The sequence below is a fragment of the Struthio camelus genome, chromosome 6 (assembly GCF_040807025.1).
Source record: "Struthio camelus isolate bStrCam1 chromosome 6, bStrCam1.hap1, whole genome shotgun sequence".
NCBI classification, from domain to species: domain Eukaryota; kingdom Metazoa; phylum Chordata; class Aves; order Struthioniformes; family Struthionidae; genus Struthio; species Struthio camelus.
Window position 1 is genome coordinate 24,005,005 of NC_090947.1, and position 24,640 is coordinate 24,029,644.

Here is a 24,640-nt window from a genome sequence, read left to right on the forward strand (position 1 = left end):
TGATTCCCTTGCTGTCTACCTCCCAGCTTCCTTGTCCGAGCAGCTCTAGATGTTATTTTGCAGTTTCAGTATAGTGTCATTCTGTGACCAAGAAATAAATACGCTGTGACTTAGACCATGGGAGGATAAATAGATTTGTTTCTTGTTATGTGCTAGCCTCCCACCTTGAGGTATCCACTCCTGGCAGTCTCTGACTCAGACTCTCATACTTTCCATAACTGCAGAAAGTCACATTTACAGAAATGTCCCCATTGTACCCAGAGGTATTTTCCTTATTTCAGCGTAGGGAAAATATTAGCTTATTCCCTGTTTCAGTATGAAGAAATGTAGTTAGATTGCAAAAAGGGAAGTTCTTGCCAACAAATGACTTTTTGTTTGCAGCAAAAATGATAAAACCAAACCATCAAAAGAGGAAGTCTTGTCCTTCACTTAGCTGGAAAAATGAGGTTTCTGTGTAGAACACTTGCTGAAGATCATCTTCGGAAATGGTGGTAACTTTTTCAAAAGTCAAAGGAAGGAGATAATGTTATACAGATGCACCTCGTGGTATTCACATAATTTGATTTTATTTTTTTAGTAGTATAAATCCCAAATCGGCAAGCTCACTGTAAAATTCATTTTGTATTGTACAAGGAGAATAGTAAGTAATGTTTATGTTTTGCTGTGGTGCCAAGAAAAGACTGAAGACACAGCATGTGGGTACCTGCCAGCTTGACCAACTGTGTACTTGCGCTAACTCTTCATACAGCTTCCCACTCCTCATCTCTGGCCATGGTCAGAGTCCTACAGAAGAATCTGTTCCCTTCCAGCCTAGGTTTGTTGTTTGTTTCCTCTAAATGCTTTTATTAATGTAATAATTCTTTTCAAAGGAAGTTTATAAACAGTGTTTAACAACTGACACTCCAAAAAGAGATAGAGAAGTCATTTATCCAATAATTCAAGCTGCAAACTGTGTCTACTTTAATTCAAATGTCCCTCACCTTAATTAAAGATACAAAAATAGTGATGTAACTAGCTGTATTCAGAGCTGACTTTACTTTCAACTTTGTATTATTTGGGTGAAACAATTGTGATAGCATGTGGAGCAAAACAGGAAAAAAATACTTCCAAAGACCTGGGGAAATGAAAGTGTGAACAAATTGTTTTTGTTTTTGTTTTTTCTTTTTTTCCCCCAAAGGATCAGGACAGGAAGAAAGATAGAATGTAATGCAGGAGTAGAAGTGTAAATCGACATTGAAACCGGCCTTATACTTCTCACACGCTGAGGCACTGTCACTGTAAGTGGTCCAATTTATTACCCAAGTAATAAATCCAGTGTTTGGCTTCATGGCCCTGGAAACAGTTGTATACTAGCCCTGGCTACAGAGTGAATGAATAGAGCATAAGAGCTGTCTGCTCAATGCTTCCAATCAGGCAGGATAGTTCAGACTGCTGCACCCAGATAGACTTCAGTGCAAAACACAGACAGGTCATCTGGAATCTCAGCCTGTAGTGGCAGATTGAATCTGTTGTCCCTCAATGGAAAAGCATGGTCACCTGCTCCTCAGTAGCTGTGAGCACACAGTGCTATTTTTCTGGCTGTCTTTAATAAGCTTTGGAAGCATGCTATTGGATCACTGCTACTAGCTCTGTTCAGTACTGGAAAAGTGAATTCTTTTAGTTTATTAAAGACCAATAATTTGTAGACTACAGCTTAGAGCTGAGGAGTCCTATGCCAGTAGAGCACATGAGCTTTCATTTCTACCTGAAAATGGTCTGTCCAGGCATAGCAAAGATTCATTTTCATTCACTTGCTCCTGTGAACTATTGGAAAAAATCCAGAGAAGAGAGAACTTCATTTGAGGTGGGAGTAGAATGACAAAAACAGCCACTCAGATTCAGAGAAGAAGCATTTATTTTACTGCATTAGGCTCAGTGAACTGTGATCTTTTTCTTCCTCTGCAAAGTGTTAAGAAGAAGTGACCTATAAGCAAAGTGTTTCCCTTCAACTCAGACCATAACTAAAGGGAATTATCATTACAGTATTATTCATATTTCATGAACTAAAATAGTATCTATTCCCTACCAAAATTCTTCCCTACCAAAATTCTTCCCTACCAAAATTCAGGGGGCTTGGAGAATCTATCCTAAGCCTCCTCTGACTTATGGAGAGCCTACTCTCTGTTGTTTTAGTTCAATGGGTAATTCCTCGTTCACTGAAATGTTGCTAGGGCTGAATTTAGCAACAGAAGCTGAGTTTCCCTTCCCAGGACATCAGAAGAAACAAGACAAAATGTAAGAGAGTTTGAGGAGATGGAGTGAATTTGCTGGTTTTTCCACTAGCAGTTGTAAAACAGGAAGGTGACCAAGTGCTGTATGTTCTCCAGTACACTTTACACAGATGGATGCTCTTTCAGTGTATATTCTTTTTCTGGTTCATATCATAAAGTCAGAGTCAGAATTTGTTAATATTCAGGACTTTCTATGAGAATGAGTTGAGACAAATTAAGTGAAGGTTTAGAAAGGTGTAGAGCCCGTAAAGGGTTAGGTTAGTCTGTAGCCTCAGCTCCAGTTCATCAATGTTTTAATCCACTTCCCTAGCGGAGTGAAACAGGACCTGCACATACTCTCTGAATGCTTAGATGCACAAACTCTTTCAAGTGAAAAGACTGAAGTAATTTGTGTAGTGCTAAAGTTGATGGACTGTGTCTGGTAAGCCCAGCTTGTCTGGACATGCTGCACTTCACTGCATCCCAAGTGTAAGGTCTGCTTGGGTACCTGGGAAAGAAAAAACACTGCAACTTTCTGATTTTTGGCCATGTTCCACCAGTAGAAGCTACCAGTGGGGAATGAAGTAATGCAGAGTTCTGCTCTACCATATATTTTCCCTTCCATCCTCTCCACTCCTAGGCCTTACCCTGCCAGTCACTATCTTTTAATCTGGCCTATCTGATGTGTTGGACTAAGTAGTTAGCACTGTGAAGTTATCTCTGATAGTGTTACTCTCAAAGCTATGCTGTATGTATTGGTGTACACGTTTATGAAAACTGGAGAGGACGTGAGGTTTGTGTTTGGTAATGCTGTCACTGACATGTCACATATGCTGAAATGACCGTAAGCAAGGAAAACAATTCTGGTGAGCTACATTTGATCAGGAAGCAATTTTGTGTGTATGGCCTTCTCATGAAAAGTTTGAAAGCACAGAAGACCGAGGAGAGTTGACAGTCACTGCAATTAAGGCATTACCTTTCTGTCTTGTCATATCAGTCAGGGCTGGCTATAGTGAGAACTGGCCTCATCTTTGCTCTTTATTTCAGAGGGGAACGAAACCACATTTGCCAATCCACTCTAAGCTCTGAGGGTGACGTTGGCTGGAGCTAACGTTGGTGAAGCATTGTCTTCACCAATGTGCCTCATTGGAAAATCCAGTTTTTAAAATCTTCACCTTTTTAAGGGTCAGTGGTAGATGGCATGGGGACAGAGAAAACCTATGGGTTAGAAAACCAAAGTTTTGAGAATTTATTTTTTTTTTAATCTGAGCTTAACTTTAATTGCTGAACCAATTTGCATACTATTCACCAATATTTTAAATAGACCAAATTAAAGGCTGAAGTTGATGTTTACTGCAGGGACAGCAGCGTACACAGAATTACTGCATTACTAGTAAAGTAATTCTATACTATAATTGATAAAGTGCTGTAACAATGTCTTCCTGTACATTTATTGTGTGCAATTTATTTTTACTTATTTATTTTTTAAGAGAACAGTTTAGTCTCCACACATGTAGCTGCTTTCCAAGTGCCTTGACTTTGTGTTGTGAGATTACATTAGTCAAATTTAAACTTTCCATTAGATGTCAATGAACTGTAGTCATTGTGACCGCAAGGTTACTGACCCAGGTGCAAATAGCCAATGCCCAATTTAAAGGTTCAGTCCTGCGAATGGGTTAGAATAATGAAATCATGATGGGAAATGGTTGGGTGCATCACTGACTAATTGAACTGGATCCTTGCAATTTGTTTTATGATACATGTTTTTTTGGAGTCACAGGTAAGTAACAGATCTATCGTGTTTAATGTTTCAAAGTTAACTGATGAAACTTCCTGAACTGAAAGATGCCTTTATTTTTCCTTCAAAATAAGCTAAGCTGAATGCTGAATTCCCTCTGCACAGTTAGTGTTTTTGAAAGGCACTATTTGAGGGACAAGGCATTCAGGCTCTGTTTTGAAGAAAAGTGTGTTTCTGCATGTATGCTATCATTAGTATCTGAGCAACCTAGATTTAAAAAATGAAGGCTAATGCTTCTTTAGCCAGTTTTTACTTTTTTTTCTTAATATTATATAAAGATCTGATCAACAGCCCTTGAAAAATATTTCAAAGGGCTTTTGACTAGGTCCAAAAGTTACTTCCTTCTATAGAGTATATTCCTTGTTAACATTTTCCAAGTACAGCCTGTTTAAATCTAGATTTTGAGTTCCTCAAGGATTTGTGTTTATCAAAAGTTTAGCAGTCATACCTTAACAGACATGGGTAAAATGCAGTTTCACTTCAGTGCCGTTTCTGATATATATTCACTGTTGCTAGTTTATATTTTGCTCAGTGCAGGGGTAGATGCCATGATCTAATACTTATTATTATCTGTGATTTCTGTGATCTGAATCTTTCCTAATATGTGTGTCAGTGTCAGTATTCTGCAAGGTGTTATAAGTGATTCTGAGATAAACATATGAACCTTGAGGACATGCTATTTTAATATTCTAATAGAGCATGTTAATCTGCTATATCAATCTGTTTCAGTCAGCTAATAAATTGTATCTGCTGGACAGGATAGTATGTGGATAGTATTTGATGTGTTGAGCTTTAGAAAATTTAGAAAAATGTGTTTCCATTCAAAAATCTGGGGCATTCACAGTGTTGCTGGAAAAGTGAGATCATTCCGGAAACTTCAGCCCTAGTGAGAGTTTGTAGCAAAAATCCTTATCCAAATCTAGCAAAACAAGGAAGGGAAATCTCAGTCCACTGTCTCTTTTTTTCATTTTTCCTATTAATTAAAACTGCATCAGAAAAAATCAGTTGTGAAATATATTTCATAGTGTCAAAATACAATGTCAGAGCTAGCACTGAAATGAGACTTGCCCAGCAGGAAGTGCTATGTGATTATAAGGTTAAATAATGAATAGCTGAAAGAGCATCGATGAGGCAGAGAGAGTGACTTTGCCTTGCTTCACTTTTGCCTTCTTCATCAATTTGTGGGTTGTGTGGGTGGTTTGTTGTTGGTGGCTTTTTTTTTGTTTGTTTGATTTGCTTTTTTTACCACTTCATACTTTGTCACGTGAGAGCCAGATTCAGTAGTGTGATTCAAAGATTTATATCACTTACTTTAAATCAGATTTGTAGTTGCTGTGAACTTATGACATATTTTAAGGCTGCTGGAATATGCATGTAAATATCACCCCTGCAGTTTAGATGTATTTTATTAGCAGAATAGGAAGTAACATCGAATCTTTACTCCAGCAGGACACATATTTTCATGATCCAGGTAACATTTACAATTACACTAATTTCAGAATAAAATCAACAGTTTGTCTTTTAGATCAGCTTTCTTTATACAGTTCCATTATTGCATACTAAACAGTACAAAACAGTCAGTACCAGATCTAGAAGCAAATGATAGCTTCATGTTTAAGGACAAGTTGCTAGTAAAACTACCATTGTGATGAACTGTCTGTCTTTTGTAGAAGAAAACATGACTATGTGGTTGCAGTTTTTATCCTCTGGATGTTATTAATTCAGCAAGCAATGTTTTAGCTATATGAACCAAAAATCAGAAAGGCATTAATAAAGAGCAAAATATTGCAGTCTTGTTATTTTTATCACACTGATGGCTTTCTTTGAAATTTATTCATTCCTATTTGTTTGTAATTTTGGCCTTCTTAAAATGGCTCAAACATATGCTTAGGGTTAAAAAAAAAATTGGCAAGCCTTAGGCTGTCTGCATATTTATACTGAATTTTTCTTAAAATCACTTTACTGTGAAGGGTTCCATTTTCTCTCTCGTGACTGTCAAACTTTTCAGATTTTGTAAAAGAAGCAGAAAGTCTCTGTTTTCTGATCTCTTGCTCCAGCCTCACAACTGAATTGACACTTTTTAGAAACAGGAAGATAATTTAAAGCAATACCCTCTCAAAAAAACCCTCAATGATGTGATCAATGGCAAAACTGCCAAAAATGAGCTTGCTGAGAAATTGTCTTTTTCTTAAAAAAAAACTTCTGGAACTTGAGGATGATCTGAACAAATATGTTCTGGAGATCTGATTCAGACTATTTTAGCTAATCAGCCACAGCAAAAGGCAGAAGGGAGATAAGAGAACAAACGTTGTGTTTTCACTGAAGAAGTAAGTGAATATTATATATATTTTTTTCCTACTAGTGAAAAGCAGCGTCCCAAGAGCAAGTGACTTAAAGCGTTATGCTTACTCTTTTTAGAAAACTGCGTTTATGTGCTCATGGCTTAAATGTAAACTGAATAATCTCATCTGGAAATTAGGCCCTTGTGAAATCCTCCTCCATATACTTCCAGTTGAAGTAAAATTTAATGATCTGTAGATCAGGTCTCATGAGAAACAGCATGATTTGTATGATGCTTTCCTTTCTTTCTGGTCAGAACCTGGTGATGCTTGCTCTATCTGTTATATAATCAGCAGAGAGAGAGCTTGGGAAGCTGTGCATCATAGAGGCGCTTTAACCAAAAGAATGCCATAGCCTTGTTTGGCTCGTTTGTGTCCTGTCTGAGCGAATGGAAAAATTATGATTCGGATTGTAAATTGCTTCACTGCATGTGAGGATGAATTTAAAAAATATACGATTTTATGTTGTAAGTGACTGTTGTAGTCCTGGCCGGACTTTTTGCTGATGTGTGATTCTGCTTTACCCGCTTACTGAAGGAGAGAATTTGGGTCACAGAATGTAAAGGTGTCAGAATGTACTGGCTGTGGATTAACAAATCCTCTCTGTTCATCACAACCTTTTAAGCAAGAAAAGACACATCCATTCAGTAGCAATCAATGAATCAATGTCAGAATGAAAGGGTGTGTTGAGTAAAGTTCTGCAGAGGTCTGCCTTGCTGTTTGTATACTCTGGTAATATTGATAATGAGGTGGATGACAGAATAGAGAATACACATTAGATTTGAACATGACATAAAAGTAGAAGAGACTGCAGATATGCTGGAAGGCAGGACTAGAATTCAAAACCATCTTGACAAACTCGAAAAATGGGCTGAAAGAAGATATGGTGCTATCAAATAAGGGCAAGAGCAGACATGCATAATCGACTGTGAAAATATAGTCTGGAAAGCAACTGGCTCTGTAGCAACTTGTCTGAAAAAACTGAGTGGTTTTGGTGGATCGCAAACTGAATACGAATCAACAATGTGATACTATTGTGAAAAAAGGCAACTGTCATACTGGGTTGTATAAGCAGGAATATAACCTGAGACATGTGAAATAATCTTTCTGCTTTGCTCAGCATTGGTAAGATTGGAGCTGCAGTGCTGCTATGCACTCATCACTTCCAGAAAGATATGATAGAAGCCACAGGAGAGCAGTTTCCCAGAGGTCTGGGAAATACAACCTGCAAGGAAAAATTGAACAAATTGGTTTGTTCATCTAAAGAGAAGGAGACCTTCTAGTATTCTTCAAATAAATACAGCATATTGCAAAGTGAAAGGGAATTCTTATTGCCATGTCTGTGATGGATTGCACAAGAAATCATGGGCTTAAATTATAACATGTGAGATTCAGGTTAGACATTAAGAAAAACTTATCAGAGCAATAAAACAGTGAAGCACCAGAATTGCCCAGGGAGGTATGGAACGTCTGTCCTCAGACGCCTTTGATGAACAGATGAACACCTTTGATGATCATAAAAAAATGACATAGGAGTAACTGAATTCTGCCTTGGATGTTTAGAACTAAAGAAGTGGCTTCTGGTAGTCTTTGCAGCCCAATTTATTGAGGATTCAGTGACTCATGTGGCAAAGCTGTATACATGAGATTCAGGAGAAGATGATAAAAAAGAGAAGAAGGGTTAGGTTGGGAATCAACCTGACTTGCAAGTAATAGTTCATTTTAATATGGCTGTTAATAAGGGCAGCACTGTTTGTAGTAGGCTGCAGTTACGTAGCCACAAATGTCTGCTGGGTAGGCCTCGCTCAAGTTATGAGGTATTTAAGCCTTTTGAAGGACTTGCACTTTAGTTGGAGAGAGTTAGGCGTGCCTCTCTGAGACATCTTTCTTCTCTGTACTTTAAAGGAGGGTAAAACTGAGGGAGCATGAGCCTAATACAGTATTGTTGTATGTTCAAAGACAAAAGAATGCTGATAACTTTTTCTTTTTTCTCTTCAGGACTTCTGATTTAAGGAACTAATCATCATGTCTGACCCCGTTATTCTGCGCAGCATCAAGAGACTGGGAGAGGATAACTATGCTTTTGACTCAGAGGGTAAATGTAAGAAATCTATTCATCAGTCAGCTTCTGATTTCACAAAGCATGTAAAATAGGTAGTGGGTGGTTTAAGTGGAGCAAATAGTCTGTGGTTATGTGGTACCTGCTGCTATTCTGTGAAGTTACAGGTATACTGTCTGCAAAACAATGTTTCTGTAAAAACTGTATGTGACAATCCCTACTAGAGGGCAATCGTTACTGAGCCTACATTTTCACAGTATCTATTTAGGTTCTTTTACTTGTCACTTTGGTGTTCAATTAAGGAACCTTTACTGGAAAAATATGGCTCTCCTTTTAAAAATAAGAAACACAAATTTAGATTGAAAGTTCTGTTTTCCGTGGTTTCTAGGATTGCTTTGAATGAATACATAAAATATACTTATGGTATGCTTATAATAAATACACCTAATATAGTCATACCTATATTAGACAGAATAATTATGCAATGCTATGCAAAGATCCTCATCCTTCCCCCTCATCAGAGCGTTCTTTTCCTTTTTTTCCTCTTTTACCCCATTTTTTCTTTGCAATGTGTATTTTTCCAAGTTTGTCAATCCAAATGCAGCAGGAGTCAAGAACAGGAGGAGAAAAATGAAGAGAAACAGCTAAATATTTTGAGACTTCTGTATAAGACTAGGAAAACCAGACAAAGGGAGGATTTTTTAATATATTAAACATAAAAGTACACAGGAAAGCAAAATAGTAGCACATAATGGAAGATAACAAATTACAATATGTATATCTGTATTAATGTGTATAATGTATATCTGTAGCTACTCCTCACACTCAGGAAAAAGAGTTCACAAAAGGATTCCAGCACTCACATATCACCAGATGCCCTAAGCAAATGTCTAAGATCTATATCTTCAAAAATGCTGCCAGCTGTGGCATGACTGTAGAGGTGTTAAAGCTTTCATTTAAAAAATTCTCCTAGAACATAACGAAATGTTTCAGAACATACATAAAATAGCCTATGTTCTGAACAGAGGCCCTCTTGGGATTTACAAGTGTGGCATTCACTCCCTGTTACACCTGCTTCCTCACAAAAACGGGCATTTTCAGGCAGTCTAGACTGGGCTTCACCTAAAACGCGGCTTGAAGAGGAGGAGGGGTGCTTTTTAATCTTGGGTTTTGGTTTTTTGTTTTGGGTTTTTTTTTCCTTTTTACCCTCAGGTTTAGCGTTACAGTAATTAAGCTGCGTAGTGATGAAGACTATACAGTTTTTTTTATTTCATTTCAAATGTTTTTATTTACGACACATCCCACTGAAGCTGTAGACAGACTTCTGTTCCAAGACAGCCCTTTTCTCTTAGAACTGTTTTTCATCAACAAAAAGAACTAAAAAAAAAAAACTAGGTTGAGTTACAGTGAATAAGTCTTTGTTTCCCTGCGTAGATGACAGGTCAGATTTAAGGTAGTCCACCCTTAGCCTCTTTAGTTGCATGGGAACAATATTGTAGGGTTTGTAGGCTAAAACTTGTGGCATGTAGCAGAATTCTTCACATAACCTTATATATTATGAACAGTCAGCCAATAATCAAACTATTTCAAGCCCTCATCAATAATTTCAATAACAGAAAGCCCTCTTCAAGCCTTTTTCCTCCAGTATCATTATGGCAGCATGGTATTCCAGCTATAACTTGATCTGGGGTGTCCGTCTTTATTTTTAAAGCTCTGATGCTTTAATGCTGAATGATGTTAAGCCTGGATTTCAAATATAATGTCATTCTGTGTTTGGATTTTGCTCCCAGTCTTTATTTTGTTTGGGCTTGGACTAAGCCTTGATTGAGTTATCTTTGTAGAGATTGACTGACATCTGCAAAGCTAAAAGCAGCTATCCTATTAGCAGGTGGTATATGTACTTTTTCTGATCTGACCCTTGAAACTGAAGAAGAGGTTCATGTGCAGAAAATGTGCATTCCCACCGTCTGTCTCTCTGTGCCAGCCAGATAGTTCCTTTAGTCCTAACTATCTTTGTGAAACACCTTTTGCTTCCTTGCGTTTATGTTCCTGGACTAGCTAATCTACTGTTCAACAGAGTCGAAGGCTTGCTTCTGGCAAGAACCTAACTATTTAACACCTGGTAAGAAGCTAATGTAGAAAACCATTCTCTAATAGTTTGAATCAAAGCTGGCATGCTAGATTGTGCAGCTGATATTAAATCTGCAGTATGGCAGCGGCAACCTCAGCTCCGTGACTCTGACAGAGACCAGTGTGAATGTTTCCTGAAAGGCTGCTCTCTTCCCTGCGTATCCCTACCCTAGCACACCATTCTACATCCTGCCAGAATGAACAGTCGTCAGCGTGCTAAAGCAGGACAGGCTGCCCCATTCCTCTCCCCCCCACCCCATGTGTTTTATAAACTTCTTGTCTCTACTATTGTTGGAGAGGGAGGAGGAATGAAGGGAAAAAGGGATGAATAGGTAAAGGAGTATGCCCTTCTGCTTCTGGGATGGAAAACTTATTTGTTTCAGCTGGTTACTTGAAGCTTCTCCCATTACCCAGATCTGTCTAGCTGATTTGGGGCTTATTGTTTTTGTTTGTTTGTTTGTTTGTTTGTTTTGCAGTTTGGTAGTTTGTCTGATGTACTTGTTGCTTTTACTTGTCATATGATTTTACCAAAGGACTTTGTACTGGTACCCAACCTACTCTCCTTTTCACAGTCGGGTTTTCTGTGAAGTGAATTTGCCTCTGGCTTCTCAGTTTCCTTGGAAAAACACTGTCTTCTGTTCAATGTAATGAGCAGTTTGTTGAACTGTTAGAGCACCTTTCCCAAAGCAAACATTATTGCTTTAAAACCCTACTGACATTCTGCTGACTTATCACTTCTTCTGCTGTGTAATCTCTGCTGAGGTTTGTTTCAATAAACTTCCTTTATACATGTCTGTAAGAATTAACCCTTTCTGGATCGAACCCTTCAGCACCACTATAGCAGGCATAGCCAAGAGAGAGGTTTTGGCTACTATTTTTAGAGTACAGTTTCTCGTCACTTGAATCAAGTGTGTGATTTCCTTTTAGCTTATTTTTACTGTGTTCTCACAACAGCAGTAAAAATTCAAATTCTTCACAATGTTCTTCAGCTTTTCATTAACTATTTTTTTCATATTGCGAAATTTCTTCCTTAAATGTTTTAATTCCTCTTTCAATGTTATTTCAGCATTCAAAGATTACTACAGCTTTTTTTTTCTTTAGGGTTAATAAATTCTTCCATTTACCTAGCATTCTTTTCTTTGCTAAGCAGAACATTCTCTGCCATCTTTTTCTCCTTCTCCCCTTGTAATGGTCAGAACTGTTACTCATCTGTTTCTTTCCTCTTAATTATTACATAATGAGATTTCCAAAATCTTGTCCTGCTTAAAAACTGCTGGCCCACAACAGTTGTCCTGCAGTTGCTCATGTTAATGAATGGCATCCCAATACTGTTGTTTCCCTCTTCAAGTTCATAGATTAGGATCTCTTCACCTTTGTAATATACTCATCTTGCGCTCTCAGTATTACTCAGAATGCTATTTCGTCAGTCTCTTGTTCTCCCTTGAAAATTTTCCTACCAGTAGCCAATTCTTCTTTCATTTTTTGTAAAACACTTCTTAACATTACTGTTCTGCAGAGGAAGCTTCCTCTAAACCTTACATTTTCCAGTAAATCCTGGAGAATACTCTAAGGATGGTTTCAGACCATTACAGCTGTTATCAGTTGCTAAACTTTAACAGAGGGCAAATAGATGCTTCTTTTTCCTTCACAACCAGTTCTTTTCTAACACCAAATGGTTCCTTGTAATCATAACTTTAACAATATAAAAGCTTCCTGAAAAGTGTTTGGGATTTTGGGGATATGCATATCTCTTTATCTAAAGAATCTTTTCATTTTACCATCCCTGAATAACACACTTAGCAGAATAAAACCAATGGAGTCATTGTTAGCTAAAGACAAATAAAGTTATCTTACTAACTCCAAGAAAGGAAGAGAAGAACTGGATATAATCGGCTGTTCCTTCAGTATTTTCTTCAAGTCAGTCTATTTCCAGGACACCAATTATATAACTCTCTCATTTATTCATCAAAAACAATGCATTGCTGCAAGCCATACAGAAAAGTCCTCTTAGGGACTAATCTAGTCTTTCTGTTCCTTTTAATACAGTTTTCTATCACTATTGGTACAACTAACATTTTAGGAAGGTCAGGCAGTTCTTAGCTCTGCTCACAGGTTTGCAAGGCACCTACCCCTTTCCATGCCTTCTATGGAAGCAGCTGAGGGCCATAGATTTTGATAGATGCAGAAGTGCCTAAAAGTTAGATGTACTGAGAGCTTTTTGTGTATCTAGGCCGAAACACAGATCCTTTCTATCCAACGTTGTTCCCTTGGGAAATGCAAAACCCCAGAAACAGGAGAAAACCCTTTTTCCATTGAATAAGAAAATGAACGTGGCAAAATTTGTGGTTGCAGAGATTACTTCCCAACCTCTGTGAAGTGTGCGGCAAAGTTCCTCTGTGTTTGTTCTGTGAGGCACAGATTTGTCCATCCTCCTGGACTGTGTCTCTAGATGTGAAGAAAGGAAGGCAACTGGTTGAAAAGCATACCATGGTTCTGAACCTGGTGCTGAGCTGCCAAACGCATGGTAAACTTTAGCAAGGTGCATATGTTTAATGTCCGTGGGTTACCCCAAACTGCACTCTATACATAAAACTAGCTCTTTATGTGTTGTCATATCAAGTGACTTAGAGCAGACGTTTTATACATCAACCCTTATGATGACAATTCTTCTTTGGGGCGACTGTCAGCACAAGCTGTGTGTTAGGTATGTTATCTTTAACAACATCTCTTGAAAGGAAGCTAAATCAAGACCTGACGGGAACTAAGGAGTTGCCTTACAGCACAATTATACTGTATAGTATAATTCTGTTTCTCTAAGCTGCGGTTCCTTAGAGGGTATCCCAAGAATAGACGCTAGCGTGACAAATTCACCTTACTCCTAGGACTACAGCTGATACTCTCCAGCAGGATCTGCCGTCTGTAAGTGATCTGAATGCAAGAATGAAGAGGTACAGCTCCTCCTTTCAGGGAGCATACATGGATTTCCACCAGATACAGTAGTGAGGTATTGCTTGATGAAACAGGGTTCAACTAGATCACCTGGGTACTAGCAAACAGTTTGCAGAGAAGTGAGTTTACTTTTGGCAAATGTCCTAAATTATGTCTTTAACGAGCATCATTTACTCAGCTTGGGGATGGAAAATTTGAGACTACTTGTTCAAGAGAAAATGATATAATTTGAAATTAACTTGCCGAGGAATTTTTGGACCCATGTCAGTTCTTGACCCTGACTAGAGATATCGATGGGAATAAGATTCCTTATAATCTAGGAATGGCCAAATTCTATGGGGCTCTAGGGTTTATTTTTCACATGTCTGCAGAAGTTTACGTACTTTAACGATAATTATTAACTAGACTGTGCATTTATTTTCCCTAACAGATAACGGCGTCAAGACCCCAGAGTAAGTCATGTACACAAATGGAACAATCAATATTTCTAGGAATATTCAATGAGGTTAAAGTCATCAGATTAAATTGATTCATTTATAGTAAAAATGGTATTTAATGTGAAGCTGTTCTCTGGGAGTTGAACTGTCTTACTTGGTACAACTGACCCAGGTAGGCTAAAACAGTCTTAATGTGATATGAAAGGAGCAGCTCTTACAAACAGAGTAATGGCAGCAAAATGTGGTTTTTCTTCTGCAAATGTTTTCTTCTGCATATTTATGTCTCATCAGTGCTTGGAGCCTCCTGGTTTAGTTTGAAGAATGAATTTTTGAGGAATTTTAATCCATCTTGATTACTTTATCTTAAGGTTTTGGAATGTAGCTGTGAGACTATCAAATAAAAGAATTAGCTCAGGTCATTTGAACTCAAGTATTAAATTTTAAATGTAAAATGTTAAAAGCAGAAATGACTTAGAGACCTTGACCTTCAGCTATGATCTGAGATGGGAAGGGGGATGAAGAACTTGCTAGATCTTGGGAGAGCTCTGTAGCAGACTGGACATAGATATACAGTAATTTGTGCCATTGACACAGTGTACGCAGCCTGAAAGCCAGTCTCGGAATGGGGAAGCAAGAATGTCTCTTAATTTTCATCCTTATCAAGTTGTCCATCTCAGAGGGTGCAAGCTCAGAATGCAGAGTCTACGGCGATCCTTGCATAGTTCTTTAAACCCAAGTTCTGTTGGACTTTCACATGCCGCACACATGTGGCCCTACCTAATACATATATGAAGCTTCCTACAGGCTTTCCAGGATCTGGTTTCTGAAAGACGTCCATGATGAATATAGCTTGAATGCATTTGTTTCATTTAAAAAAAAATCATGCAAACTCAAAATCCTCTATTCATTCATCACTGAATTTATACAGCTGATGATTGCTGCTTGTTATAATATGGATCCCATCCACAATGGTGGAGCAAGACCTTTAGATTTTTAATTGATTGTATAGAGTAGTAAAATCATGTGGAGACTTAAAGGAAAAACTGAGAGGTAGGGCAAGAGATACTACTGCCACTACGGCTGTGTGAATATACATGCAAAGTAAGAGGGAGTGGGAACAGGACCTCTGTTTCTTAAATAAGGGCTATGCAACAATTTGGATGACAGGCGTTTCTCTAACCAGTCTCGAAGAGCCCACTATCCACATTACAACAACAGTATTTTGAGGAGCTGCTTATGGAACAAAGCATAAATTTTCAGATCATTTTGACCACTGTTAGATCAGTCCCTAATCCCTGTCTAAAACTGAAAAGAACCATCAAATCATTGGTTCCAAAGGAGTCTGAAAGAAACAGCTTCTCCTCAAAAATTCTGGGTACAATGTCTCAAATAAAATGGAATTTCAGAGAACAAACCAAGAGAATAAAAGGATTGATGTAAAATCTTCTCCTTTTTGCTAGGAATTTCTATGCAAATGAAGAACCTTCTGTAAAGAAGAAAAGTGAAAAGTGAGTAAAATTGAATTCTGTGTAGTTTCACTGCATATAGTAAAAATGCGTAATAAAGTACAAGTTTATAATTGTACATTTTCTATTCTTGAAGGTCATCAGAAAAGAAGGAGAACGGTGTTCGTGTTGGCTTCTTTCAGCTGGTAATGAAAGCAATGGATATAAGTATTTTATGTGTATTGTGCTGCAGAATAAGTGACAATAATCGATATGGCCATTTTGGGGAATAGCTGTGACTTAGCTGAACTTTTAAGGCTTAAACCACTTGGCATGAAATGCTGCTGCCAAAATCAAGGGGAATTTAACAGAACCCTGTCAGCTGGGTACTGCTTATCAATATTTGTGTCATAATTGTCTATTAAATGCATTATATATAGAACCTGCTGGTGGATATGAGGAAAGAGAGTTAGATGCACAGCGAGGGATTGGACAACCTTGGTTCATTTTTATTTCTGCCAAAAACTTACTGCGTGATCTTTGGCAGATGATTTAGCTCCTTTGTAGTTACTACATGGATATTATAAGACTTGGTAACTGTAGGCTCTTGGAAATACTCAATTCTGTGTGGTGTCCAATATCTAGCCTTAGAAGATGTATCTGATGGGCCTTGGAGACCCACAGGGTATTTCTAAACTTGAAAAGGAACGCAGTTCAAAGATATCCAACGCAGCATCATGCAGCAAAGCGGATTTATTACTTCTGTTCTGGATGTAGCCTAGGCAGTTAGCCTGAAATGTGTTCAAACTAATATGTTTTCACTGTAGTACTGAGACAGTGCAGTTTCATCCATGTGGCTTGTACTCTATCTGGGTAAGTATCACAGTTGTAGAGTAAAGTTAGCTGGAGAGAGCAGAGGCCTGTCCACATTTACCACTTTGGATATGCCCAGAGCTAGAGAATTGTCACAAACTACAAAATATATTGCTTTCTACCTTATGGCTGCTGGAACAGGAAGCACAACTCTTTCCTTCCTTGTGAACTGGCTTACACAAAGCTAAGCAAGTACAGAGCTTTAAAACTGTAGAAACTGAGAAAACTCTTTTCCAGACTGCGTTTGAGGGCTGTCTGTTGAGCAGAGGGGTCTGAATTCTATAGCCTGTTTTGCATAGATATTTAACTCTGAAGATGCAATTAGCAAATAGAGTGTGACTGCATCAGGTGTTCTAAGAAGTCAGGTATCACATATATCTGTGCCTTTTATAAGTGCTTTTATTTTCAGTAAGGGAATTCCTAGAGTTCTTAGAAACAAGGTTTAAAAAACACTGACAGTGCTATGCTTTTCTTCTAACTTCTTTTTTGTAGAAAGACCCTTTATTTATTGTTTTATGTCGACTGACTTGTTTTTCCCTTTATCTAATCTCTGCATTTTTCCCTTTTTCTGTGCTGCAATGTCCCTTTTCCATAGTGCTCTACATTCCCACCCCTTCTTCTCATTTGGCACATATCTGGTTCCTCTTTACACTCCTTTTGCTAAATGTATAGTATTTTAGACTAATATCCTGCATACATCATCTGGTCTATGTACTTATGCATGACTGCAGTCTGAGAGTCAGACTTCACACAATCATGACAAAGGTGACTGAAGTTACTGTATGTCAGCCGAATCATCAGCTGCATGTATACATGTTCTTAGGCCATGACAAATGCAGGGTAATAGGGCTTAGCTCGATCCTTTTTTTTTTTTTTACTGCAAGTCATATTTCCATACATTTCTCCTGGATTAAAAGCCAGTGTACAATTGCCTGACTCAGCCAACACATTGTTTAGGTGGCTGTCTACCACAGCGTCCTAAACTTTCGAGAAAGTGGCTAACTCTATTTGGAGGCTCTATCTACAAAGCCCTGATCCATGCCCCCTCCCAGGAAATCAGCAAAGCTGACTACATATATGGATTATACCTTCCTATTCTTAATCTTTTAACCAGTTTCTGGAATGAAGATAATGTGGAGTGATATTCAGCTGTTAGTATTATATGATGATACATTCATTCGTATGGTCAGATTCTGTTCTCAACTACATAAAGGACGCTCATAATAATTTAGGAGTCTGTAATCATGGCTGCAATTAGATTAGATTGGAGAGAGAGATTTGTCTGCTTTCTCTATTGAAGAGAGTTCTGAAATTTAAGGAGAATGGTTTTGTATCTGATCCACCTGATTAATGACTCGTCAGAATACAGGCAGCATGAAGACTACTACTGAGCAGAGACTGTTTTTTTTTTTCATCTCTTTAGTTTCAATTTTCCTCATCTATGGAAATTTTAATGATGACTGCTGGCAGTTTTTGTGCTATTCTTCATGGAGCAGCCCAGCCAGCCATGCTGCTTGTGTTTGGTGCAATGGCAGACACGTTTATTGAATATGACATTGAAATGCAAGAGCTTAAAGACCCAGGCAAGGCATGTGTAAATAACACCATAATGTGGATCAATGGTACCACTCATCAAAATGAAAGTACCACCTCAATAAGATGTGGGTAAGTAGTAGATATATTTGTTTCTTTTACTTTGTTATTAAGGCTTGTCAGATCATGTATTTCTAGTGAAGGTCCAGTTCAGTCCTTACAGCTTACATTTTCTATCCATAGAGCAGAAAAGGGGCATGGTTCTTGTTGAAGAGTCCTGCTTCTGAGCTGGAGATACTACCTGGAGGGATAGAAGGCTAGGTTGGGTCTTGTTCTTTCAGCTAGTAATATCAGCAAGGATGATTAATGATGATTGATCTTATAACAGACACACCTGCTGCACATCTGAAATCCCTGGTATGTTTTCTTTGGTGACCCGCTTGATAGTAATGACTTCTGGTTGTTTTGGGTAGGACTTAGATACCTATAAGTGCCTGCTGACTTCTGAACAAGTTAACTAAACTGTTTCTAGTCATTGAAGAGAAATGGGTGCTTCTAGGATGCAATTCATCTTGGCCTGTGGGAGGTGTCTAAGGCAGGTCAGATGAACTGCCCTGTAGGAGTGCCTGTTTCTTTCCATTAACTATAATAAATGGAGTCAAGATGATACATTCAAATAAAGGTATGTGCCAAAGCCAATTTGAACCTGTAAGGCTATGTTTTCAATGCGTCATTCCAAGAATTTTCTAACCTCTGAATGTTATTAAATTAGATATTTAGTTAGAATTAGAAGTTACTTGTCTCTGACATTCTAAGCATATGGGAAGTGATTCAGGTTCCTAAATGGTACCTTAAGGTATCGGAGGCCAACTTATTTCCTCCAGGCAGTCCCAGCCAGCCCCCCAGATGGGGCTAGCAGGCACAGGATTTATCAGACCCCTATTCTGTAGCAGCACCTGAAGACCAGGCAGAATACATTAGAGCATTAAAAATGTCACTAGGTATCTGTGCTTAGGCAACTATGTTTAGGCTACAGGATTACAGCGTTCTGTTTTGGCTGAAAATCTCCGAGTGTACCCAATTCTGGTCAAACAGAATGATACGTGCTCTCTGCAGCGCATTAAAAACTAGAAGGATAACCAATAACCAGCTGAAATCATTGTCTCAAAGTAACCTAAATGCAATACTAGCAACTCAATGCCTTTCACAGATATTAGGAGTAATTAAACACTCCTACCTCAGCTAAAAGAAATACTCATTTCAGATTAGTGAGCTTTCTAATGGCACAAAGTAATATTTGAATATATTTTAGCAGCCCTTCATTTCTCTCTGTAGAACACTATTTAAACTGAATATGTTATTTCTTGGTATAGTGCTACAAAATAACTAAGCTAATTCAACATATAATGAAAATTTGTTGGGCAGCTCTCTCCTTTAAAAACCTTTCACCTGTGCTTTTTCTCAGCATGCAGTCTGGTGGCATTTCTCATCTGGCCCTCACGGACTACAGGGCAGCACCAGGACAGAAGAGAATTTCCTGGTACTTCCTCGCTCCATATGCCTCTGCAAAAGAGGCAGTAAACAAACTAGCTATTGCTTGGAATAGGCTCGGTATTAAGAAGCAGTCCATCTGTCAGCAAAACAAGCCGACTTGCCATGTAAACCTTGAAGGAACATCAGTTTAGAAATTTGTCAGAATATTAGAACAGTATTGATCATTCCTTTTTTTTTTTTTTTTCCAGGCTGCTGGACATTGAACAAGAAATGGCCAAGTTTGCAGGTTACTATGCAGGAATTGGTTGTGCAGTACTCGTATTAGGATACCTCCAAGTCAGTATTTTGATATCCTATGACTCCGTGTTTTGATTTCAAAATTTGCCTCACTAAATGATTAGGTCTATAATAATTACCTTCTCTTTAACTGCTTAGTCAACTTCAACACTTGAGCAGAGCAGATACTTTAATTTCTAATCCTGTCGGCTGAATATTGCCATCTGAGACCTACTTGGATTTGTGCTTACCTGTTTACATGGATGCATTTTACCCAATGAGATGGATGCATTCTGCTCTTTTCACATCACAAGAGATGTTGAGTGTGGTTAGAGAAGAAATTGGCTGACATAGCCAAGTGTCTAAAGTATCCTGCCCAGTGGCAGTGAAGACGAGTCATCTTTGTGTTGTACCATAAATTGTAATATTTACATTTTGGGCTTTGTTCAGTTTCCTGCACTTAAGCATCTAGTACCATTTGAGCTAGCCTAGGGCGTCTGAGACCTCTGTGAAGAATGATAAGATTCCTAGTGGGCATGTCAAAAGATGCTAGGAATTTGTGTTTGTGCAACTGAGTAGAGCCCTGTGTTTCTAGTATAGAGATATTATGGAGTATTGCTACTGTAAACATAGCTTGGAGAAGAATCACACCCTACATATGCTGTAGTAATTGTTCAAACCTTATGACTGAGATGAGCCACAAGTTTGGACAATTCCTGCAGAATTCTGCTAAAGGGACCACTGCTCTTGAAGCCTTTTATAATCGTAAAATTCACTTGTGATTCTCCTACCTAAAAAATGTCTGAAAGTTTTGCTGAGGTAGGATGACTGCCATCCCTATATTATTTATAGCTTGAGATATAAAAACTTTTGTCCCTACGACATTCCTGTAACACCACAAGTAAATTATCTATGCCTGCTCTCAGCCTGTCACAACTGAGGTAAGTGCTTGATTCAGAGGCTGAAAAAAGTTGTTGGATTATTTAAAGATCAAGGGCATAAAACAGCTGTCATGTCTATGTAGCTAGAATATATTTCATCTGACTAGTAATTTTGTCAATAGCCAAACTGCTTTTCCTATTTGTTGGGAGCAGAAAGACTTTTACTGCAATTCATCAGCCACATTATTCTCTTCCCAGATCTGCTTTTGGGTAATGGCTGCAGCTCGTCAGATACAGAAGATCAGGAAAGCTTATTTCAGGAAAATAATGAGAATGGATATAGGCTGGTTTGACTGTACATCTGTAGGAGAACTGAACACCCGAATTTCTGAGTAAGTAATCTAGAAAAAATATATGCTGTAGAGAACATTTTTGCGTTTCCTTAGGGGCTGTGAATGCCTGAGCAGTCCAAACACAAACAGAGTGCCAAAAACTAGGCATTAGCCAAACACTATTTAATATAAAATAGAGCTATTTCTTGGAGCAAGGATCAGGCTCATGATTTCCCCCGTCTTCTAGCTGAGTGCCATAACTGTTAAGCCACAATCATTTCCCTTTCGTGCCTTTTCTGTTGCAATGATTTTTTTTCCCCACCTTGTCTTGTCCTTCCTTTTTCCTCCTGATCCCAACCCCTCAAAAATGGTCTATAATCTGGCTGCTAGTGCATACTCCTCTGAAGTTGGAGATGTGGGTTTGAACCCCCCCTCTCACTTCCTGGATAAGAAAATCATTAGGGGCACACTTTCCTCCAGTTGGCTTTTAAAAGAAAAGAGTGTGCCTTCCTTAAAGTTCTGCAAAAGAGGGTACAAACACCTACCTTCAGAAAAGGACCAAGGTAGGTGGAGAAACCTTCTTGTTCTGGGTAAGCATTCAGCCCTTAGAAAAACAGATGGAGTTTAAGGCTTGCTCCTTTCCTTCGTGGTTCCTGTTTTACAGGCTGACAGCTGCTGCATGATGAATATGCTAACTCTAGATGGCTCCCTGTTCTCTGTGTTGCCTGCATGACAGTAGGCAAAATATTTTTCTGTAGTTGACAGGATTTTTTGTCTTTACTCACTGGTCTGTGGTATCTATGACTTTCAGTGGTGTTCTGCTTATGAAGAATAAATACCAAGTGTATGTGGCTATGAGGAATTTCTCTGGCAAAAAATAGGAACTGAATTTGTATTTTTCAAATAAATAACATTCAGTTCCTTGACCTTCACATTTAGTTCTCCTTGACTGCAAAAACATTCTCAAGAAGAAGTATAAACATGTTCTTCAGTTCACCACTCTTTTTTTTTCAATAGAGGACTATGATTTTACTTAATATATCAGCAAGCTAACAAATCTGCACTTTAAATCTCAATGCCACTTGGTCATATGTACTCCAGGAATTCCCAGTTTTGCTTATCTCATGGGTGAAATAGTAGCCAAGAGCAGCAAAAGTAAAATGAATATTTTGCTTTGAGAAATTTTTTTTGCATTTGCACTGGATAAGAGTGGGGGAAAAAAGAACAATTCTGCAGCTGCATTAGGACCAAATGATGTTAACTGCTGCCCCACCATCGCCCATATGACAGAGCTGCCATGTTGTTTTCCCAGTGCCTGCAGCAATAATGCAATCCTCCTCTATTTCCCGCACTCCCTCTCTCATTTAGAGAAGAAACTACCTGAAAAGGTGTAGAGAGGGACTAGAAGGTGGTAGAAGGTGAAACTGCAAAGAGGGTTACAGCCCTCTTCCCTTTCCTTCCCCCCTCAACAAAACTGTATGTTACGTATTTAGTGCTATATGATGGGAGAAGTGCCATATCAGCTATACTGTTTTCCCTTTATCATACAGCTGCATCTAGCTGTGATGTCTCTGCCCCCTCTTTTGAATCAACAGGGGCACAGTAGTGAGAACCAGATAGTGAAGGAGGCGGGATGAATTTTCTCAGGAGTAGCAATATCTTTTCTGCAGTATTCATATGTAAATGTCTCCTGCCATTACAAAGGCACCAGGTCTCCTCACTGTAGCCCAGGGTCTTTAGAAGAGGTAAGGAAAAAAAAAAATGGAGAGAGGAAGGTTTCAGGGCCCTCTCCAGGAGAAAGCAACTAACCCAAATATGGCCACAACCTGTAACACAAATGATCAAAGATATGATCACCAATCATCTCTGTTTTTTTTTTCCAGTGACATTAACAAAATTAATGAGGCTATTGCTGATCAAGTAGCAGTTTTTATCCAGCGTTTTACCACCTTTGTGTGTGGATTCCTACTGGGATTTGTCAGTGGCTGGAAACTGACTTTGGTTATCATTGCAGTCAGTCCTCTAATTGGGATTGGAGCAGCTATTTATGGCTTGGTAAGCGAATTGTGTGAGGTCCATTCCTGGGTGCAATGAGCAGGGAAGACCATGCTGTAGAGCTAGAGAGGTTTGTGAAAGAGAAGGCTATAGCACCTCTTTCAAGTCAAGGAGGCAGATCCTGGTCACAGCAGCACTGAAATAAACAGAGCACCTCTGCTGTACCCTGTCCTGGAGAGAGCAGTCTCATTCTGAGAATCCGACAACGCTCCTGGGCATGGCAGGGTGTGCGGGAGAGGAGGATGTTGCTCCCACTTTGTTCATTCTGATTCCAAGAATAATATACCCTGTTTCTAAGATGGGAGTGTAAGCATACCTTCTTTTGGGTCCCATGGATGGATATTTTTGTTGCTGAGATCAGAACCTGGCCTACAGCATCCCTCTATTACTACAGACCTGTTTTAAATGGTTACTGAACATTGGGCTTGAGTTCTCAAGAAGGGTTAAGGGGAGGTTGGAGATGATCCAGTCTAGGAGCTTTAAAACATTTCAGAACGAGTGTTCAGACTCACCTGAAGCCGTCCCTGCTCCCAGCAGCTCCTGCATCCTCTCTCGGCTGTTCCTGTCTCTGTTTCTCCTCCCACTCCCTCCACCTCCCTTTAACTCTGAAGAGGAACCACAGGGAGGAGGGGAATTTCAGGCTCCTCAGCATTTTCACCTTGCTCCCTTACTCAGCAGGGCTGAGCAATTTCTGCTCCTCCTTCACAATCTCCCGTGCTTTTCACTCAGGTTCAGCCCTCTTGCTACTTCACTTCTTCCATGTTGAGAACAGTTTATTATCCTTTTGCTATCAAACCTTTAGTCTAACTCTGGCAATTTATCTTCTTCCTGCTTCTCTTTCGTAGCTTGTGCTGTGACTGCAAGTAGGTGATATGAATAATGACTCATTGTGAAGTGGGAGAGCAGCGTTCTGCCAGGGAATTTAATAAAACCCTACCTGCATCTTTCCTTCAATTTACACTTTCTCTCTGAGCTCATTCTCCTTTACGTTTATAATATTTTCCCTTTCCATTCTTCTTTCTCTGTCCCCAGCTCTTTCCATTCTCATACGTACTGTTCGACATTTCCTCCTTCTAAGCCTTTCCAGCCCAAGTCTTTTTTTCGCCGATAAAGAAGATAAACCCAAGGTCAGTCTGGTCTGATTTCCCGTCTCCAAAAGTGGCCAATAGATGCATAGGGTAGAGTATTTGAAGAGGGAAAGCAATAATGACACTTTCCAACTTCCAGTGACATGTCATTCCTGAGCTCAGGTGGTATCTCTTTGTATAATACTCCATCGTGACATTTTCTTCTGCAAATCTGAGCACTTTTTGACCCTAAGTAAGATTCTGGTATCCACAGTATAGTCTGGGATGCTGAGCAGGGAGCTGTTTGCTGTTAGCCCATGTAACACGGCAAGGTGGTGGGCGGCCTGTTTCCATCCCCTCTTCTTCAGTTCCATTCCCTCTTCTACCAGAAGCTGGCCCTGCTAAGGCCAGTGGCTAAGGACTTAACCTTCCTGCTTCACCTCCCCCTTCCCCCGGAAATGCACATACCCTCAGTCTGTGGGTTGCTTAAGCCCAACTGACAGCAGAAAGGGAGGGGAAGCAGTTGTAATCAGCTGCTCTTTCTAGCTACTTGGAGCAGAGTGGTTGGCCAAGGGGGTAAATTTGTTGTGCAAAACACATGCCACGGGGATGTATATGCTCTAACACTACAAGACAGAAGTTTCTGAGTAGGCAGTGTGCATAATAAAAGCTTGCTCAGTGCAGTGGAGGTGATCTCATGCAGAGTGGGTAGTGGTGGGTGAC

At 39.1% G+C, this 24,640-nt stretch overlaps 2 protein-coding genes across 11 annotated transcripts in view; one reads left to right on the top strand and one right to left on the bottom strand.

Moving 5' to 3' along the window:
- The window catches only part of LOC104138418 (dehydrogenase/reductase SDR family member 9), a 32,406-nt gene extending 7,783 nt beyond the window's left edge, over positions 1–24,623 (bottom strand). Inside the window, exons 1-2 of one of the 2 annotated variants that reach the window (XM_009666009.2) lie at positions 23,363–24,623; positions 21,341–21,399 (exon numbers count right to left, since the gene is read on the bottom strand). In XM_009666009.2, the coding sequence (XP_009664304.2) occupies positions 21,341–21,399; positions 23,363–23,502 (199 nt within the window). In that variant the 5' untranslated portion in view covers positions 23,503–24,623. The remainder of the gene's footprint in view (positions 1–21,340; positions 21,400–23,362) is intronic. The other variant, XM_068948685.1, reaches the window with a different exon arrangement.
- The window catches only part of ABCB11 (ATP binding cassette subfamily B member 11), a 74,684-nt gene that overhangs the window by 17,948 nt on the left and 32,096 nt on the right, over positions 1–24,640 (top strand). For 2 of the 9 annotated variants that reach the window (XM_068948679.1, XM_068948681.1), the window contains exons 2-10: positions 1,178–1,277; positions 8,385–8,487; positions 13,955–13,976; positions 15,422–15,469; positions 15,564–15,612; positions 17,703–17,944; positions 19,555–19,642; positions 20,722–20,855; positions 22,679–22,850. In XM_068948679.1, the coding sequence (XP_068804780.1) occupies positions 8,412–8,487; positions 13,955–13,976; positions 15,422–15,469; positions 15,564–15,612; positions 17,703–17,944; positions 19,555–19,642; positions 20,722–20,855; positions 22,679–22,850 (831 nt within the window). In that variant the 5' untranslated portion in view covers positions 1,178–1,277; positions 8,385–8,411. Of the gene's footprint in view, positions 1–1,177; positions 1,278–3,920; positions 4,030–8,384; positions 8,488–13,457; positions 13,580–13,954; positions 13,977–15,421; positions 15,470–15,563; positions 15,613–17,702; positions 17,945–19,554; positions 19,643–20,721; positions 20,856–22,678; positions 22,851–24,640 lie in introns of those variants that run through there. The other 7 variants (XM_068948678.1, XM_068948680.1, XM_068948683.1 and 4 more) reach the window with 6 other exon arrangements.